Below are 16,913 nucleotides of genomic sequence, written 5' to 3' on the forward strand. Positions count from 1 at the left end.
AGCTTTCTTTTAATATTTGTCACGCGCTGCACTGCGCGGGAAATAAAACCATTTAATTTACAATTCAACTAACGTTAATTATTTAAATGCCAAATCCGTAACACTGCCCCCTTCCCAAGGATTGCACGTCCCGGGCAGTACAATCCCTGGACAGGAAGCCAAACTTAAACTGTGGCATAAATGAAATAATAAGCATTACATTACAATAATAAACAACATGAACAATAAATGCAATAGCTAACTTTAAACAGCTAACCTAACCTGTCGTAAAGAACGACTTAAGGTTCAGATTTCGAAGACTTGCGGATCCGAACTACGAGGTTATTCAGCCTGTTTAGGACTGTGTGCGGACCATCCCAAGGTGACTGTAATTCAGGCCTAACTTCTTTTCGTCGAATCGGGTTCCACAACCACACCTTGTCTCCTTTGTTGAATCTATGTCCAGTAGCTCTCGTGTTGTATCTGGACTTCACTTTCTCCGTCGCCAAGTTCACTCGCTTTCGTGCGGAACGGTGCATCACTTCAAAACGGGCCTGGACATCTTGGATGTGTTCCTCAGGCGATGAAGGCGCATTCGTAAGGCGATCAAACAGGCGGTCACAAGGCAGACGAAGGTCTCGACCGGAGAGCTGGAGAGCTCGACCGGAGAGCTCTGTGATGGTGAATACCCGGTAGTCTAGTGTTTCTTTTCGGCCCTAGCACGATTTCGGCAGCTTCCTGAGCTGGGTCTGTCGGACAAGGCGTCGGCATTTCCAGGTGAGGATCCTTTCTGAGGATGGATAGTCATGTCCTCCGATGCTGAAAGCAGTTTGGTTTTTTTGAAGTCTAAGGAAAAATTATATTTCCTTAAAAAGTCCAATCCGAGTATGCATGGATCTGTAATATCCTCCACATAAGCCGTATGATACTAGGCGGCACTTCCAAACATGATGTTCACGTTTAACTTCCCAGCTATGTCGATCTTATCACCAGACGCAGTCTGAAGGGTAGCACAGGATGGCGTCCAAAAAGGTTTATCTTTAAACTGTTCAGCTACATTTTTCCTAATGATGGTAACATTAGCTCCTGTGTCAATGCTCATATTGCAAGGAACTCCATCGATATTTCCGTTGATGGACATTCCGTTACTGTTGCCACTCACTCTAGAAATTTTGAGTGCTTTAAAACAAGGTTTTCATTATCTGGCAACCTCCGTTCCTTGATATGGTCATTAATTTGTTTCCTGCATCGTTGCTGAGAAATGGTCTCAATTTCCGTACCCTGGGGTGTTCTGCAATTCTTTCGTACGTGGCCTTCAGTTCCGCAGTTCCAGCACTTTGGTTTGTTGTCAATCCTTTTCTGTCCCATGGCATTTAATTGTCTATTTAACCCGCCTCTCTTATTTTCCGTGCTCTGGGGTGTTCTGCAGTTCCTTTGTATGTGGCTTTCAACACCGCAGTTCCAGCACTTTATGGTTGGTTTTTTCTCTCTGGTTTCAAACTGACCAATATTTCGCCTCAAAGCATTCACTGGTCTTGTCAAATCATCCATTTTATTATCCGTACCCTGGGGTGTTCTGCAATGCCGTCGTATGTGCCCTTCAATACCACATTTCCAACACCTTACAGCCACTTTGTTCTCACTCCTATTTCGTATCAAAAGCATTGACTTCTCTGGCTAAATCTTCGCTCATCTAAACGAGCCATCAGTTGATCCCTGGCTCATGGACTCGCACAGCTCTGACTGGATAGCGATCTCGACGAGTGGCTTGCTGGGCTGCCTCGAATTTCATGGCGTACACTAAAGCGCTTTTCAAATCTTTAACATCCGCCATTCGTAGAGCCTTCTGTATTTCGGGATCCCGGATGCCATCGATAAAGTACTGCAGGGACAGGATTTCCCTCGTTTCTCTCGGGCACTCCGTAAAGGCGAGGTGGGACAGCCTTTCAACATCTGTGGCGAGTTCCTGGAGTGATTCGGTGGGCTTCTGTTGACGGGATTTTAATTGAAGCTTGCTGTAGTCTTTTAAACATTTCTCGCCAAAGCGCAGCTCCAATGCGCCGGATAAAGCTTCGAAGTCAAGTCTTTGGTTTTCTGGAAGCTTCTGCAGGATATCCGCTGCGTCTGCTCTCAGAGAAGCGGCGAGATGGCAGGCCTTAGTTTGGGAATCCCATCCATTCGCATCCGAAACGATAGAAAATTGGGTCTTATACACTTGCCAGGATGTCTTCCCATCATATGTGAATAGCTTCAGAGATGGACGAGCAGGCATCGGTAAGAATTTAAAATCATCACTCTTGCTCCCTGCCGTCGCTACGAATTTCTTTAAAGTATCCATTTCTTTGGCAACTGCAGATATCCTCTCATCAATTTGTTGTTCGATTTGTTGTTGGACAGCAGAAACCTTTTCTTCAATTTCTCCAACTCAACCATGTCCATTTTCAACCATGTCCACTCTGTTTTCCATAGCCTCAAATTTGTTTTCTATTATGCAAGTAATTTCCCTTTTCATTTCTTCTTGACTTGCTTCAATCTTTCTTGAACAGGCTTCATTTCTACTTTAACAGCTTTCATCTCTTTTGTAACAGATTCTTCCATCTTTTCCTGACCAGATTTAATCTCTGCTTTCATTTCTTCCTGTCCCGCTTTCATTTCTTCCTTAAACGAGGCAAAGGCTGATATCTACTGCCTGAACTGTTCTTCCATCGCTCTTGTTATTGGCATTCAAATCCCACTTCTGACACCAAAAATTGTTGCGTGCGTACGGGTTCGTTACGAAATGAATGCACAAGTCCGATGAAAAATGAACAAAAATTTATTATTATCACAACAAATATGCTTAAATTTCCTCAAATTATCGCGCAGTACTACAATATCTCACAGCAGTTATCTTTTAATTACTCAAACGTTCAATAGAACTTAACTCAAAACAGATGAAGAAAGCTAATCCGCGAATTCGCTACAATCAATAAGAGCAGTTTTCTAAACAACAAACTAAGTAACTACAACGAACTGAGAGGTTTTCCTCCTTTTATAAGATTTTAAATCGCGCGCGAGAATTTTCTGAAATTTTCTCGAAAGCAAAAGAGATATTTATTAAATGTTAAATGCACGCGCTCTTGTATTTTCAATTTTCCGGCTTAGCTTTCTTTTAATATTCGTCACGCGCTGCACTGCGCGGGAAATAAAACCATTTAATTTACAATTCAACTAACGTTAATTATTTAAATGCCAAATCCGTAACAATATTTTAAAATTTCCTGAAGTATTTCTCTACGAATACTTCGCAAAGCAAAAGTGAATGTAATGGTTGCTTTATTTAGATGTCAATCTTGCTACCTTCGTACTGAACTGTATGCTAGAAATTGGAAAAGTATGAATCCATTTGACATGTGCTTACTTGACACTTTAATTATTTCATAGTTTCTTCTGCCCCAACAATTTTCTTTTTAAAAGAAGAAACATAGAAAAAGTAAAAATAAAATAAAATAAAATCTGAAAGCTTTAAGATTTTACATTACAACCAAAGGGGCGTTTCTTTACCGTTTTCAATGTGTTTTTTTTTTTTTTTTTTTTTTTTCGTACAGTGTTGCTTTTGAAATCGTTTTGAATCGAAATTGAGTTTCTTAATCAAAAATTTGTTAATGTGTTACAAAATATGAAATCGATACTAAACAAATTCCAAATTCGGGCTTCCAGATTCCCATATTCGGACGAGGATTACGTTATTCAAAATCATCACGAACTTTCATAAGAATTCTTTCTCGCTCATGTATTGGTACTACTAGTTGAGCTTCCTCTGATTCGGAGTCTGGAGAAAAACGATACAAAATTCCTTGATTCATTATATAACCCTGTTTGGTCCATTTGTTGTAACATCAATGTAATTTTCAATTAGAAAAATTTTCATCATTTACTTCGCTTTCGGAAGATTCTATAATCTTTCTAAGATCTCTTTCCTTCAGTTGTTCTCTGCGGATTTCTCCTCCAGGGATGTATTCCATTTTCAAATTATAGGCTAGTTATTGCATAGCCTACCTAGCAATTCCACCCGTAGGTTGGCTTTAAGCTTAAAATCCATTTCAACGGTTGGTGATCAGATGCCATCGTAATCTCTTGGCCATTAATATAGCCACAGCATGTATTCAAGGCTCGTAGCAAGGGATTCTCTTTCTGTTACATTGTAATGTCTTTCGTGGGCTGACAGCAATCATATTTTATTGGATGTTCCTCTGAACCTTATAATAGCACAGCATCCGAAACATAGTTACTACCATCCGTTCGAATGATCTAAGGCATTGTTGCATCATTTTATTTTAAGATGGAATGGCTAACGGAAGACCGTTTTAATAATTGGAAAAGAGTTTTCTTTCTCTGGTTTCCATGCCCATTTCCATGCCCAGCTTACGTTTTTCATAGTTAAATTAATTAGATGTCTAATTATTTCTGAAAATTTTGCTACGATCCTTCTATACCAGGAACAGTTCTGCAAGAAAGACTGCGTTTGTTCCACATTTCTTGGATCGTGTATTTTTTGTATAACAGAGGTTCTTTTTTCTTGATCAACCTCTGCTTCTTCACCGGTAATCCAGTGATATTCACTTTACTGCAAGCAAAATTGCATTTCTCGAGATTTGCATTAGGTTTAAATTGCAACAGCCTCCCGAAAACTGCTTTTAGATCAACTACATGTCTTTCCAAAGTCTCTGATAGTATAATAATATCATCTAAACAAGAAAGAACGAGCGTATCTTTCAAGCCGATTCAGAATTCATCAATTAATTTCCGAAAAATGACCGAAACAGTTTTCAATCCGAAAGGCATTCGAACGAAACGGAAAAGTTCCAAAAGAGCCAACAAATGCGGTTTTGTCTTTGTTTGTAGGGTATGGTATTCAGACAGCATATCAGTGGTTGCCACATATAGTGTATTAATTCAGAAGTCAAACAACAAAAATCAGCGTTATATTTACAAAATTTTCACATCTTCAGCTGCAAAACCGGTTTTGCAGCTGAAGATGGTGGTTCGGTAAAACCATCGAAACTAGTCCTGTGAAAATTTTGTAAATATAACGCTGATTTTTGTTGTTTGACTTCTGAATTAGTATTTATTCGGCGTGTTATTGTGTCTTAACATATAGCGTATTTTGTAGAATCTAGTAAGTCATTCATCGTAGATTTTGGATATGATTATTTACTTGATTTATTTATACTATTTACTTTATTTATACTATTTACTTATTATAATATTTACTTGATTTATTTATACTAATTTTGCCCTCTTTACATCATTGCCATTTGTTAGCTACAATGAATTTTGAGTAATAAAGGCTGATTATTGTTATCTTTTTATTTATATGGAACATGTAGATTTATCTGTCGTTACGATAAAATAAGTATGTAAATCGTCGTGATATAATATAATCTTTGTTTGTATTGTTTCTACGTAGTAACGTAAGATATTAAATTTTTTAACTAAAAAAGATTTTTGTCTGCTTGCTTCAGTTACAGATTTCCATTAGAAAGGAACATTGACCTCATTTGTCTCTAAATTATCCTAAACGGGAGTGGATCGATTAAATTTAGCATCCTTCTGACTTTCTACTTAAAGCGTCTGCTTCTATCCTCACATCTTGGTGATTCTAGTGATGATGAGGTTCAGAAGGGTACACATGCCTTGAGACAGATTTGAGACGGCGCGGTTTAATAAACCCACTGGCTTCTTCAAAATGGGAAAAGGAGTAATAATGTCCTGTTGGAAACAACGACTGATGAAAGAGGTTTTGAGAGTGATAGCAGGGGAATTAGCATGCCATATAAGTAGAAGGTGCTAACATGACACCTATTAATAAAAATCTTAATGAAAATGTAGGATATTTTATTTGAACAGAAATTTCTTCTTCTTAAAGAATTAATTTTTATTTTCATACAGTTTCTAGATTAATATCAATATCAATAATTCCATTAATAAATAAACAGCTGATTGAATTTTGAACAATTCTCAACCGGAAAATTGTGTTGAGAGTTTTTATGAGGTTTATTTTAATAACTTTTATTCATTTATACATATATAATTTCAATAGGATTATCTCCTAGGAAAGGATAAGAAAACATTAATGTAATGGAAAATTATTTAAAACGAAAAATTGTTTTTTGAAATGGGAGGTTTTTGTAAGTGTAAATCTTAGCAAAGGTTGTACGTATTGTATAATCTTAGTAAAGGCTGTACGCAAAAGTTAAAATGTGTTTTAAATTTGAAGAAGAATTTAAAATATAAAAATGGTAAAATATTTTACATAAAAATTTTAGTCGATTCCTTAGGAAAGATCCTGACGTTTCAAAGAAAATTAGTCTGTTTCCATAAAATCAACAACAATTCAATTAGACCGCGTTTCGTCTGTCTCGCCTTTTTGAATAAAACTCCTATGACAAGATGTAAAAAATGCAAAGTAATAAAATGTTTGAATTTAAATCTTTGTATCATAAATCTTTGTATTCAATCAATGGAAATCAAATTCTCCGACGCAGTGTAAAACAATATATGTAATACAATACATAAAATATACGAATAAACAAGGTGCTAAACTTAAAATAAGAATCAATAGATACAAAGTAATTGAATAGATACAAATATAATATAACTAAAATGCACTTTAAATGGTCTTAGTAACATTTTGATTTATTGGGATCTACTAACCTTTATTATATGTATTGACGTTTACGCCTAAAGAAATATGAAAGACTATCAAAGTTGAAAATAAAATTATTAAAATAAATATTTTATCAATAATTTTTCAATGCTTTATAAAACAAAGTTAATAATTCTCAAACTGTAAAATTTGGCTACTTTTTTAAATTATAAAATTTGGCTAAATTTTAAACTGCAACGATTTTTATTCGTCGCTAAATGCCTACAAATATATGTAAATAAATGTTGGTTGTGCATTAGCACTGAAGGCGTAATGAGTAAGTTTCCTCAAGCACAGTTTTCATTAAAGAACCATAAGTCAAAAAGTTAACTACGAAATCTTTATTTAATAAAATAGGATAATTTTGCTTAACTTAAGCATAACAAAAAGTAATAATCTTCACGGACATTAAAACACTGAAGTATTGATAAGAATAACTTACATAGAATCATCATCAGTCCTAAATATCATCAGGCTTACATATTTTAGGCAATAAGAAAAAGAAAACAGCAACATACTTTGCCATCGTACTTGAAAAGAGAACTTGATTTAGACCTTTGGCCCAAGTACAAGTAGCTAGGGTGAAAATCGAATATACTGCATTGCACACAAACTTTACTTTCTCTCGCCAATATATATATCTTGGAGCACGTTCGTTTCGTATGCCTTTCGAGTTTCATTATGCAAAATACCTAAATTTATGCTAACAATAAAGAACAGTATTTTTTATTCAAATTCGTTTGTCTTTCATTCAAATCTACAGATTTTTTTCGATCTTGATGAAATTTTTCACACTTGACCTTCAAAACAAGAGATATAATATATTCTTTATATATAGATATATATTAATTTAACGAACGTTTGATTAAAAGCTTAGTGATTTAAAAGCATTGTGTTACCGCTGTGCAAAAGATGAGATATTTATATTTAAAAATTAATAAGAATCCAAGTGGATATTTACTTTTTCTTTAAAATTTATTCTGTAACTAATTAACAAACTCATCGATTTAAAAGCAATAAATGCAGATTCATTTTAGTTATTAATTACTGACTTGAACCATGAAATTTCACAAGCTGGATTCGTTAAAATCATCTATATATGGCATTCCTTGATTCTTTCTTGATGATTTCTTTCTTCTTTTACATTACGTTTTTGCATGCTATGAAGGCTGATATTTATGAATTAAAAACTCAAGTTGAAATAAACTCTTTAGAATGGAATTTATTGGATTCGTTGTTATTCATATTCGAAGAAGCTGTACCTGTGAATCTACACTAACGGCCTGATTAAAATCATTACATACTGACTTTGGGCAAACGTCTGCAAATGGATAATAATATGGAAAATGTAAACTTTTATCTATGAATGAGTTCTGAATCATTTAGAAGTTATATTATTATCTCCAGATAAATATGTTAAACATTTCTTTTTTTTAAATTTAATTTTAATTTATTTTTAATGTAATTTTGTTACATTTCTTAATGACCTAACGGTATTTTCGTATTATTCTGTCGACCATTGGCAGAAAATTCGGCAAGGTTTGCCAATCGAATGTCGTAATTACGAAATTCGAAAAGACACGGTCATCCATTACTGTCACTAAATCGCGCTACTTGGCCAGTCGAAGGAATTAATATGTAAATTCAGACCTTACTTAACTGTAGGCCTTTCAGTGTTATTATTCATATTTTAATATGTGTAAATGGTTCATATTTTTTCCCCTTTCACCGTTCAATATTTTAATACTTATTAATACATTTTTGAATTATTCACCGTTTCTTAATTCATGTAACTTTGCGTTTAATATTAATAATAGCATCCATATTATTTCCCATTCTCAAAAGTGTAAAATATATTGCTGCAAACGTATAATATTACACTAAAATACAATAAGTTATATTTTCTTACTATATATTTAAGCTTCATAATTATGATTTTAGTTAAACTTCGGTGTGATCGTAATTCAGTATGGTGGCAATTTACCTAATAAAGCTGTTATTTTAAATTATAAGCGTAAAATCTCAGAATACGCTGCATAAACAACATTGCGAAAGCGGAGCTAAGTGACGTCAATAAATGGATTGGACTAAGCTTGTGAGGTCACAATGTGTTCTCGTATTTATTTGTATTAAGTGCATTTACTATGTTCTACTGAAAACAACAAAAATAATATATATATAAAATCTTAAAGCTTTCATATTTTATATTGGCTCTAGGTACCGTTGATTTTTTTCACAAGGCGAGAAACATACATACATCCATACAAATTCTTCATTATTTAATTCCTTTAGCTATAATATTCGGTAGCAACAATTTGAAAAGAAATATGTCCTTTATAGTTATTTAAAGCAAAATGCTGTTTCGAGGCTAATATTCCATATGGGATTAGCGTCCCTTTGGGGCTAACAACAAATTTAATTTAATTAAAAAAAAACCTATGGTGCAATGTGCACAATTTTTAATCTGCAAAAATTAAATTAAATTAAGTTAAAATTAAATTAACTTTAAAATTAAAGGAAACATGAATAAAGTTCTCTCTAGTGTTGTATCACTTAATTTACTTTCCAAATTATACAGCATCAAAAAAAAAAAAAAAAAAAAAAAAACCTTGGTGTGACCAAAGTATTATATATATACAGTCAGTCAGCTAATTTATTATATCAAAATATGCGAAAATCGCTTTAGGAAACGTGCTTTAACTCCGCAGAGGACTTTCTAAGGGAAAGATATTTTCCGGTCAACCATTTTGCTGCTGGTGAAATTTTTTTATGTAAAGTCCCGTGTAACGATAGAAAGATATTTTAAGGAGGAAATCATATTACATAAGAAAAATTATTTTTAAATCTTTACTAGTTAAATGCGCGCTCATTGAAACAAGTACACTAGATTGTTTTGATTGTTATGAATAACATAATTTATTGAGAAAATACGGGAAAATAAATATAAAAGTAAATATTATGCAAAAGTCATTTAAAAACTAGTGTTTTCACATATTTAAACTGTGGTTTTAGGTTTATCATATTTTTTAATGTAGATTCATTTTTTTAAATACAGTTTGATATTTACCGTCCTTTTTAAAAAACTTTCTTAATTTTTTGAAATATTTTAATGTATGAGTCAAATTTTATGAAAATTCATATTTAGGTTGTACTTCTTCACATTGTCGAGAGATGTAATTTCAGTGATATATTTTATGTGCAAAAAATAATTCTTTCCTCTTTAAAACTTCAGCTAAAATTTTTTGGGTACTTTTCCGTTTTGCCGGCGCAAGCGATAAAGTCGCCAATAATGGTACAACCGATGCCAAACGGAATATTCTCGCTGGTAACCTTTTAAGCCTCATTTTCAAAACAAGTCGCAGCTTTTTCTTATCAGATTGATTGTTTCTTTCAATACTGGCATATAATTACATAGAATTTTTATCAGATAGTTCAGTTTTATGTCTAAGGCCATTTTCGGTAATTAAGTCAATCAGGATGCAATCACAGCGCTTAACCCGAAGCCGAAAATACAGAAAAGGTAAAGTCAAGGGTTAAATTCATCAATTCTAACGAGAATGCATTAGCGAAGTAAAGCACTGCAATTTTACATAATTTCTGAGTAAGCTTTTCGTACGAATTGAAATATTTCTTGCATTTAAACTTGTGTTCCAAATTAAGATTTAACTTGAAATTAATGTAGATAATTACTGAGAGCATTAGATTTTTGTAGAGTAGTTTACGTGAGATGAGATCGCTTGGTGTCACGTGATATAAACCGGCGAATCAGGATGTTGAACCATGAAAGCATAGTAAATTCTTAAATTAATGTCTTTTTACAAATTTATTGTCTTTATTTATTGGCTTTTTATAAAATTTTAAGCGATATTAAAATGTTTATGCCTTCAAAAAAGGAATTCTTAGAACTAACATTTTTTTAATATTTTTTATGTGTATACTGTATGTTGTCGCCAATAAAGTCTGCTTGGCGAGATTTGCGCCGGCGAAACGGAAAAGTACCATTTTTTGCTGAGGAGAAAAAAATTAGCGCATCCTTTATATGGAATTATCTCATTTCCCATAACGTGCTTTTGTGGTATAAAAGTTTTTTACCCCTAGCTACTGTGTAGTTCGAATTCTGACAAAAGCATAGTTGCTATCTCGCGTTTCTCGTTTCGGAAGTTCTATAAGTGTCTAGAATAATGCCCAAACTAAATTGAGGTACAAGATAATTCGTCATCAGATTTCTCCCCGGTCGCTCTTTAAGTGGGTAGAATGAAAGGAATTATCGCATTCCTCCGTGCATGCTGTCTTGGCATAAGCGATTAGCACATCAACTAGCAAGCGGAAGAGCTGTGGCTTGAATCCTGGTGAGGGTATAGTTCATTTTTCATCTTTTCCGGCTCCAAAAATGCCTAGCAATTTTTACACTTTTTTCAAGGCAATTTTTCTGTTTTCTTTTCATGTATTGTAAAATTTTATGAAGTAAATAACTTTTTCTCATAAATGATTGCGAATTAATTAGAATTTGTTTATCTTTAAACCGATAATTGATAGATCATTCAAATAAAGTTATAAAATGATTTTATTTAATGTATTACATTGAATATAAATTTTATTTCCAGTGATGCAACATAAACCATTTTCTATTATTTACAAAAATGTGAATAAAAATATAACTTGAGACACATTTTTGTAAGATTTTAAATACACACACACACACGTATATATATATGCCAGGGGAATTTCTGCACATATATATATATATGCCCGTGGAATTTCTGCTCTCTTTTCCAAGTGTATTTGGCCAGAAGAGGCTTTAATTTTTAAATTAAAGATATGCAAACCTGAATAAATAAATGAACTGCAATACCGATAATGCTTATACTAATTGAAAGGAAAGAAATCAGTACGACTGTTTATGATTTTCTTAGTAATTTATTATATTACGTACGTGATGACAACCAAGCATCAGAAGTGTTTTGTATTTCCATGTTAGAAGGTACTTAATTAACCATCCCTGAAATGTTCACCTTACCTGTGTTTCTCCGAGAAGAAAACAGAAGGTTAGGAGGTAGGGGGGAAAGATGCAAGCTGTGAGTCATATGACGTCATTCCCCTCTTGCTCGATAAGTTTCGGGTCCTCCTCACACATTGGCGAGCTGGTTGCCGAAGCATGCACTTGGAATAAAATCCGAAATAATATCAGTGTATGAGATACTTTAACAATATCATGATCTAAAGTTTGGAGTATAACTGCAACTTCGACAAAAATAATTTGCTGCTGTATCTGTTGACAAAAAATGCGGATAAAATTTCAGTGTTGCTGAACGAATATCGAAGTTATTTCGCTGAAACTCGCTATTTTGAAATGGAATGTGGGAATCCACTCAGGTTTGAGGAAATACTTTTATTCTTTTAATAATAGTTCTAATTTTGATAACAATTTTGAAATGTGTGAGCTATGTAAGAAAAGAGCTAAACTTGTCTTATAATTATTTTTAGCTAAAAAAGAAATATTTTGAAACTCAGGTATAAGATATTATTTGAGAAGAATTTGTGATAAAATTATTGTTAGTTTTATCAGTATCTTTTTATTCCTAAAGTTTAGTCCTAATATTGGGTTTAAGATTTGAATTTCAATTTGTTTATTTTTTCAACCTAAATAGTAAAGAATTAGTAAATTGCGCACAAATTATTAAGCTTTTTTGTTTAGTATTTTATCATTATTTCTTGTCTTAATGTTTTCACTTTTTTTTTTTTTTTTTTTTTTTTTTTTTGTATCTGGTTATGTTGCTCCTTGAGTACGACACTGAATGAACACTTCCATGCAAATTTATTAAGTTCTAAAACAGGAAGAAAATATATAAACAAAACAAAACTCTGTGAGTTTAGATTCATAATGACAGAATTTTAATTTTACTGTTACAAAATGGAACCTACAAAACGAAAACGACCTCCATCTTTTGCTAGTATTTATGCATTTCGCCCATCCAGTACTTTACCTTTTTGTAGAATCACGGGGAAAAGTCATTCTATGGACGAGCATCATTATGTTCCTTCATCTGATGATTTTCCGAAGTTCGAAAATGTGTCTGGTTGTAGAATTACTGAGAAACATCAACATTGTAAGGATTATAAGTATGTCTATCCAATAATTGATTTAGATGGTAAAACTCGAATGGTTACTGAGCACGATTTCCATTGCCGCATAACAGCGAAGTATAAAGCGATGGCCGGACACAAGTATTTATATCCTGTCTTGGGAGCGACGACAGACAAAGCAGTGAATGATATGGTATCTGTAACAGAAGAAGAAGCCATGGCTGATGTCATCGTTCCATCTGAAGTGGAATTGATTGTTAGGGGTGGCATTGAAGATGTTTTGAGGTTAAAAGGTAGTGAGTATTTATTTATATATAGCAAAGAAGGTTCAGTTTTTCCTGCAGCTTTAAGAGAGATCAAAACAAAAAAGAAAAGTGTTGGGTCTAAGTATGAAAGAAGGCATACATTACCTGTAAGTTTAGAAGCTGGAATGGTTAGAGATTTAGCAGTTGCTTACACTCCTTCATGCATCAAGACGTTGAAGGAAATAAAAAAGTCCGCTTCAGAAATTAAAGATACAGAGATGAACATCGCGTTATTCGATAAAATTCAGGAAAATGTGGAAGTTTTGCAGGATATTCGCAAATCGCGACCAAAAAGACCTGCTAAACATAAATATAAAGAAAATGAGCTGTCTAATAATAAAAAGCTTTTGAAATATAGAGATCCAGTTATAAAAGAGCAGAATATAATCCATGAGTCAGAAAAAGAGAATTTGGAAATTGCAGTGGAAGTTATAGAGGCTTCAAAACCTCAGCTGAGTAGGCTCGAAAAATATAAACAACAATTCAGTCAATTCAATACGTATCAAAATAAAGAATCTGGTAATAGGCTTACTTTGGTCGGTGCTTTTGATGAAAGTGAAGTTATGGAACTTGATTTCAGCCACTTAAAAGAAAAAGTAGAAAGTACGTACATTTCGCCAAATGATGATGCTTTAGTGGCAATGAATTTTAGTATGTCTGAAGCTGCATTTCCTGCATCTTCTCTCCTAAATAATTCTAAAAATGGGAAGAATGACGAATCTGCAGCAACAGTGAATTCCGAATTTGCTAAACCACCATTAAAAAGCTCATATGGTGATAATACTAAAGGCTACAAATGTAAGGTTGAATATCCTATGATATCATCAAACATATCTGAACTTAAAAATGAAGAGACTTCAGTAACTATTAGTAATTTTGAAAAAATAACAAACGATTCAACTGACACATTACTTCAAAAGAAGCTATTTGAATCAAATTTCAGTACAACAAACCCTTCTTCAGGAAAAGAACGCATTTCAAAAATACGTCATATAAATACGGATAACTTGAAATTAGCAAGGGAAACTGAAGTGGCTTTAAGTCACATAGTTGAAACCGAAAATGAAATGGTCATAGATGGTACCTTACAAGAAGTAATGAAGTCTGTAAAAAATACTATTGTTCCTGTAAAAGTTAACTCAAATTCTAGTATTAATACTATTTCAGATTCAATACTTTCCCAAAAGAAGGAAAATAAAAGTTTCCAAGCATTTCAGAATTTTAGCATCGAGACAGGTGATGAAACAAATAACTACTGCATTCTTAATATTAATGATCAGAAGGAGTATGAGCAAGCCTCTCACTGTGAAATCACGAAAAATGCAGAAGGTTTAATTGAAACTGATAACATAAACCAATCATGTTTAGAATCTAAACCTATGACAAATGAAAATTCATTTTTGACCAATATTCCATATTCTGAAAAAGAGTTTGCTGAATTTAAGTCAATTAGTGATTGGCAAAACACAGCTCAAAATCTTAATAATAATAGACTAAATATAGCAACTATTTCAGAAGAAATGTTTTCAGACGAAACAGCTGAGATGTCTGAAGGAGTTAATGAAATAATAGTTGATTCGGTTAAAACTTCAAGTAATCTTAATATGACTGAAGATTTAAAAGCAATTAGAAACTCATCACGTGTTTCCCTAAGTGAAAATGAAGCTAAGCGATTGTCAAAAGGAGAAACTGCTGCTGTTCTAGTAACAGGAGAAAATGATCGTAATGAAACTGCATCATCGCTAACTACTAATGGAGGTAGTGAAGATGTTAAACATATTGATTATAAGTCTAATAATGGCATAAATAACAATACTGTGACTAATAGTATTAACTACAATTCTAAAATTTATGATTTTAAGCAAAATAATTTGGAAGAAGAAAGTTCTTTAAATAAAGAAGGATATATGGAATGGAATAATACATCTGAATTTGTTACTGAAAATCGAGAAAATATCCTAGTACTTAGCAAATCGAAAAAAGAAAATCAAATTATGAATATCTACACAGAAAAACCGAAAAGCTTTGCAGAAATAAATAGCATTGCGAAGGATACTACTAATGTAACAGTTGTGCGGGATATTACAAACAAAGACGAGAAAAAAAATTCAGCTGGAGAAATATTAAATTATAAAACTCATAACTCTGAGTCTAATATCTGCGAAGCATCAGAAAGCCTTACTTGTATTGTATCGCAAGATCACTTAGGCCAAAAGGCCTTTTCAATAAATGAGGCTATAAATGGGAAAATTTCAGCTCCAGATGTTAGTTCTTCCACACAATCAATTAAAGAAACCGATTGCATTAACGACGCGGTATTTTCTTGTGATCGATATGAAGGCTCTTCTGTAAAAAACATAAATTTAATAAGTAATGAACTTATTAAAAACATAAATACTGAAAACGTCTCAGGATCAGTAGTTCCTGTATTTCGCGATTCCCACATTCCATTTAACGCAACGGATACGATATTATTTGAGGATACACCTATGTTGACAGAATCTTCTGTAGTTCTCAGTTTGAAGAAACGTTTACCTGTCACTTGTAACCTGCTTGAAAAAGAGAATTCATTTATCTCCTCGAGGTCTGAGAATGATTATTCGTTCCCGCCACATAGCGTCACAAGAATGCAGAAGGAGAGCATGAAAACAATGGCAAACGCCAACTGGAACACGGAACTTTTCCAGGTTTGTTATTTTTTATTGTATTTTTCTTGCCAATGCTATAATTTATCTTCTTTTATCTTTCCATCAAAATAAGTAAAATTTTTAATGTATAACCTGAGATAACGTACATACTTTCTAAATAATTGCTGAAGCTAGCTAACGAAAAATGTTTGAGAGTACTTACCATTTAATGGTGAGCTAATCTAAAGTATTACAAAGGTATAGTTATGCTGCTTTTGTTTGAACTTTTCATTTACGAATGGTAAAGCCGTTGAAAGGACAAACATAAAGGAATAATTACATACTTTCTGTTCTCACATTAAATTTCTGACCGTGAAACTAAATCTTTATCATGTTAAATTTGTTGTGATTGACAAATGGAATACGAATAGCATTTTTAACATGTTTAAGTAGATTTTCTTTAAATTTTTTTCAGTTCCAGTTGTCTCTCGCATAAAGTAATTGTAAGAGATCATTTACAATGATGTATTTTGAAACCAGTTATATTTAAAAAATCCTAGAGCCCCTTTGATGATTTTAATATAGAGTCGTTTCTGTGTAACCTTGAAAGAAGCTTGCTCACTTATCTTCATTCTTTCGAATATAATAGTTAATAGTGTTTAACCTAGCCTAACTATTTATTATATTACTTTCTAATATAATAAATAGTTAGGCTAGGTTAAACACATTGTGAAATTAGTATATACTGATCATACAAACTACTTTGTAATCTGTTAAATGCAGTGGCTTATTGTTACATTTATTTTTGCTCTTCCGCATGATCGTCTATGCTCGCCCAAATACAGCATGTCATATGATATTGTTTTTTACATTTATGGCCAGTAGTTGAAGTAGTAAGTTTTTTAATCATACTAATATCTTAACTTTCAAAATTAGGAATGACCTCGCGCAGAAAAATCAATGAATGTGTAAGATTTTAGTAATTCTTTTAGTTATTTATAAAAGTCAGGGCAAATTAAATCGAAATAATTTCAACTTTGTTGTTTGATGTAAATAATGGAAACAATTGTAGGAGTAATTTGATGTAATGTGAAAAACGCTTCACATTTCCATTTGTTTGCTTCTAAAGAACCTCCTTAGAAGTTCTCAAAACTTTGGATAAAGGAACTAAATAGGAAAATCGAAGTCATTAGTAATAATACATTTTCATAATACTTCTTTTTTTTAAAT

General features: G+C 32.9%; 1 protein-coding gene across 5 annotated transcripts in view; it reads left to right on the top strand.

The window, feature by feature from the left end:
- Positions 1 to 16,913, top strand: part of LOC118190192 (protein Obscurin-like) — a 735,887-nt gene that overhangs the window by 311,241 nt on the left and 407,733 nt on the right. For 3 of the 5 annotated variants that reach the window (XM_085817106.1, XM_085817107.1, XM_085817108.1), the window contains exon 1: positions 12,474 to 15,743. The exons of 1 other annotated variant lie outside the window; for it this stretch is intronic. In XM_085817106.1, coding sequence (XP_085673232.1) covers positions 12,579 to 15,743 — 3,165 coding nt within the window. In that variant the 5' untranslated portion in view covers positions 12,474 to 12,578. Of the gene's footprint in view, positions 1 to 12,453; positions 15,744 to 16,913 lie in introns of those variants that run through there. One more of the 5 variants, XM_085817110.1, reaches the window with a different exon arrangement.

This window comes from Stegodyphus dumicola, chromosome 5 (assembly GCF_044657685.1).
Source record: "Stegodyphus dumicola isolate Sdum_Otavi_A_Nest chromosome 5, ASM4465768v1".
NCBI lineage: Eukaryota > Metazoa > Arthropoda > Arachnida > Araneae > Eresidae > Stegodyphus > Stegodyphus dumicola.